The following is a 4302-nucleotide window of genomic DNA, read 5'->3' as shown; positions in this document are numbered from 1 at the left end:
GCCCCGCCCTGCCACGCCATCGCGGCGGCGACGACAACGACGTGGTTTTGCAATAACAGTCCCTGCGCGGTGCTCCCGGCCGCCACCGTGTCCGTCGTTATCCTGATTGTTATCGCGATAATGCCTCCTCATGCTCGCCCGTTATCGTCGCCGTGATCGTCGTCCTCCCTGACAATGTCGAATACCACCGTCGTCGTCGCCGCCGCCGTGGCCGCCGGCTACCGCCGGCTGCCGCGCACCGCTGTCTCTCCACCCCGCCCCGCCCCGCCCTGCCCCGCCGGAGCGCACCGAGAGGTAGTACAACTTGCTCACTTTCACTGTCGAGCGAGGGCGCCGGGCCTCGGGGCGGGGCACAGTGGCAGGGTCCTTTGAGCGCCTGGGCACGAGCAGGCCGGGGCGGGGCCGGGCGGGGCGGGGCGAGCTGACGGGCACCTCACACACTCATCACTCATCATAATGCCTGTCCAAAGCCGACATAACTACCACCTGCGCCCCGACACCTTCTTTCACTCCAGCTGATGCCAGCACTCTTGTTCTCCGGGCTGACATCTCTACCGACACTGTCACTTCTCTCAAAGAGCACCGGTTTATCAGATTGTTTTTGAAATTCCCTTTCTAATAAAAAGAGAGCACATACAAATCCTACCTTCTTTGTACTTCTAATCTGTCCGTTTTTTTAAATATTTTTTGTGGTAAATGTTTTTTGTATTTGTCTATACTTGACGCCCTCTTGTCCTCCTTCTTTGCAGGCTCTGCCGGCCATCAAGCGCGGCGTCCTCTGGCAGCAGCGCGAGCGCCTGTGGAGCCGCTGGAAGGAGCGCTACTTCGTGCTGACCAGCGACTACCTGCACTGCTTCAAGCGGCGCGCGGCCGGCGACGGCCTGTCGCAGATGGGGCACTTCATCTTCAAGGTGAGCGAATACGGGCATAGCATAGAGCGACGGCGCAGAGCATGTCGCATAGAGCAGCCAGTCTCCCAGCAGCACCCTCGCGAACAGCAGACGAGGCGCCACTCGGCTCCTCCAGCAGGCGGCGGGCGGGCGGGCCGCGCTCGCCATACCGGACGTTTTGCAAGGATGCAGCCGTCTGCAGATGGATGGCAGAGGAGGTCGTGGGAGGGGGGAAGGGGGGGGGGGAGCATACGGGCTGCACGGTTTGATGCACTGCACGTCCTGGACGAGGCCGGACCAGCGCTACGGTAATCGTCCCCCCCTTCCCTCCCCATCCCGGCTCGCTGGCTGCCCGGCCGGACGGCCCGTTGCCGCCGCCGTGAGACCGCCCGGCTGGTAGGCAACCTGCGCGCTGCAATGCACGCGCGTTGGGCGGGAGGCCTACCCCCCGCGGCCGCAGGCGCCTCGCCATACCGAGGACCAAAAACGTCCTCTCTCCGCCGGCGGAAACAAGTATTTTGAGTGTCAAAATAGTCAGTCTGCGATGATGATGTTCACCCCACTCCCCGCTCGAGATACGCTGCTGCATGGCAATCAAGAAAAGTGACATACAACAACCGTCGTCGTACTAGACGTATCGCATAGTTTGTTCTAAAAGGCCATGTCCACACAGCGGGGCGAGCAGCAGCAGCAGCAGCGAAGGCAGCTAGGATAGAGAGGGGAGACGCGGGTCGTGTGCGTAAACGTACTCGTGCTTACATACCCGCCCCCCTCCCCCTCCCCTCCTTCCAGTAATTGCCCGCGCGAGCGCTGCACTGCCAAGCAGCCCGCGGGCCGGGCCGCCGCTTTCTCACGCTGTGCCAAAGGCAACCCGATGGCAAAGCCGAAGGCACAAGGGCCGCGCTCCACGCCGCTTCGCGCTCCGCCCCTATTGTATGGCCGGCGCCGGCCGGGGCAGCGGGGCACGGCGCGCGCGCGCTGCTCGGCTTGGTGCCGCGTTGTCCCGCGTTGTCCCGCGTTCGAAAATGACCGCCTCTCTTCTGTCGCTCTCTCTCTCTGTCTCTTTCTTCCTCTCTGTCTGTCTGTCTCTCTCGCTCTCTCCCTCTCTCGCTCTCTCCCTCTCTCGCTCTCTCCCTCTCTCGCTCTCTTCCTCTGTCTCTCTCCCTCTCTCTCTCCCTATGCCTCTCGCTCTCCCTATGCCCCGCCCTCTCTCTCTCCCTCTCTCTCTCTCTCTCTCTCTCTCTCTCTCACTCACTCTCTTACTCACTCCCTCTCTCTCTCTCTCCCTCCGTGCTGGTTTAATAAGCCGCCGAAGCAGGATAAGGGGGAGGTTGGCTGATCACGTGACGCGATCGCCCCGAACAATGCGATCGTCCCGCGCGGTGCGGCGCCGGCTCCACTCCACGCCGCTCTCCTTTAGGGCGGCGCGAAAAAATGGGGACAATGGTCACGTTGCTGCCCAAATGCGGCGCCCGCTCGTGCCGGAGACTCCAGTCAAACGGCCTGGACTACACGATGTGGCCCGGTGCAACGGCACGTTCGCGGCCGAAAAAATATCGCACATTTAACGTTTGGATTTGATATACTGATTTAATTGCGGTTTACGTTGATAAAAAGAAGTCGAATTACTTTGGAAAGTGAGAATAGAAGTGTGTATGGCGCCTGCAAGACCCAGGGTAGGCCGCCCCGCAGTACACGCGTGCGCTAAAGGCGAGATGTTGCCTACCCAACAGGCGCCATGTGACCTTGCCTTGGATGAACGTTGGGTAGTATTTGTAACAGCAGAATGACGGGCGCACTTTCTGGTCTGATCGCAACATGGGCGATAATTCAATCTAAAGAACGAAGTTTATTTCTTACCGCAAAATTACATTATTTGTGTTGTTTGTCCCCCTTGTCTGTTTGTTTTGAGCGTGCGTGTAATGGTTGTCTGTGTCCCTGCCTCCCGCAGATCCGGCTGGTGGACCTGGACGCCGTGGAGTGGGTGAACAGGCGCAGCTACAGCGTGGTGGCCCTCAGCACCAGGGACAGGCCGCGCGTGCTGCTCAGGGCCGCCCACGGCCTCGAGGACTGGTTCGAGCTGCTCGAGGTGTGTACCATAAGCTTTTCAACATTTGATCAACTTTCATCGTTTTCCCTCCCATTTTCCGTACGCTTTATCCTCGCTTAATTGTTGCCGTTTTTACGAAGTCCCCTTTTTACATCCACACTTTTTGCCGTTTTGTCATTTAACAGTTTTTTTTTGTTCGTGTCACTTTATTACGTTTACCGTTGCACCGTCGTTGAGGGCAAAGCAGGGCACACGGCGGAGGTACTTGCTGCCGCAGGACAACGGCACCGCCGCGCGCGCGCGCGACATCTGATCCGGCGGTGCATCGGCCGCAATCTGATTGGAGCAAGGGGGGCCGCGAGGGGGACACGGCGGCGGTCACGGCCGACCAATGACGAGTCGCGATAAGTTAACCAACCCCCGGGGGGATAGGGCTTCACCTGCGCATCACGGTGGCGGTGTGTGTGTGTACAGTGTTCACAGCGCACTCGTTTTCACGCTCGGACACCCGCAGTAAACACCCGACATTATTTCCACTCGCAATTGTTATTAATACTAAAAGTTAATGACATCATGCTTCTAGAAAAAAAATGCATTCCATATGGGTACTTGTAATTATAATAGGAGTATCCCCCCCCCCATCCTCACCCCTTCCCTTCTTCCAAACACCCCCCAAAGAATTTATGCCGGCGCAATAGGTGCGCGCGTGTTCTGCGTGAGAGAGTGTGGTGTTGTGTGCGGTGTACACTCTAAAAAAAATCAATACAAAATTCTGTAACATTGTTACGCAGTAATTTACATATCACATGATACAGAAATTTGTATCATTTTTGATACAGATTTTAATCTGTAACATGGATACGAAAATCTGTATCACCTGATACAGAACATCTTTGGGATTTTAAAATTGTAATTCTTCATTTTGTTACTCTTCCTCCCTTTCCCCCTCTTCTTTTTTTCTAGGGGACTTAACTCCTTCGATTTTTTTTTTACGTAATGTACCTTGCCGCACCGGGAGTTGAACCCCAGACCCTTGGATCAGGAAGTCGCGCCTTTACCCGCGCGGCCACCCAGGCTACCTGAGGAGAGGGTCGCTGGAACCCGGTGTAATGCCACCGGGGCTCCCGGAGACCGTGCCAACGAAGTTCCATAATTCTGTATCCAGGGTTACAGAAAATTGTATCTACCGTTACTTGATCTTCTATCTGTTACAGAAATTAGTAACATTTACGGTATTTTGTAACATTTTGATCAGATTACAGAATTTTGTACCCCTGTTACATGTTTCCACATCACAAGAGCCTGATACAGAATTCTGTATCAAATTTGATACAGAATTCTGTATTATTTTTTAGAGTGTAT

The 4302-nt window shown here is 56.0% G+C and overlaps 1 protein-coding gene across 1 annotated transcript in view; it reads left to right on the top strand.

The window, feature by feature from the left end:
* LOC113210968 (RNA-binding protein 25) overlaps window positions 1-4302 on the top strand; it is an 11979-nt gene that overhangs the window by 1555 nt on the left and 6122 nt on the right. Inside the window, exons 2-3 of the mRNA XM_052267463.1 lie at window positions 750-911; window positions 2842-2979. Coding sequence (XP_052123423.1) covers window positions 750-911; window positions 2842-2979 — 300 coding nt within the window. The remainder of the gene's footprint in view (window positions 1-749; window positions 912-2841; window positions 2980-4302) is intronic.

This window comes from Frankliniella occidentalis, unplaced genomic scaffold (assembly GCF_000697945.3).
Source record: "Frankliniella occidentalis isolate FOCC.00 unplaced genomic scaffold, Focc_3.1 Scaffold53, whole genome shotgun sequence".
NCBI classification, from domain to species: Eukaryota; Metazoa; Arthropoda; class Insecta; order Thysanoptera; family Thripidae; genus Frankliniella; species Frankliniella occidentalis.
This window is presented reverse-complemented; position numbering and strand designations above follow the sequence as displayed.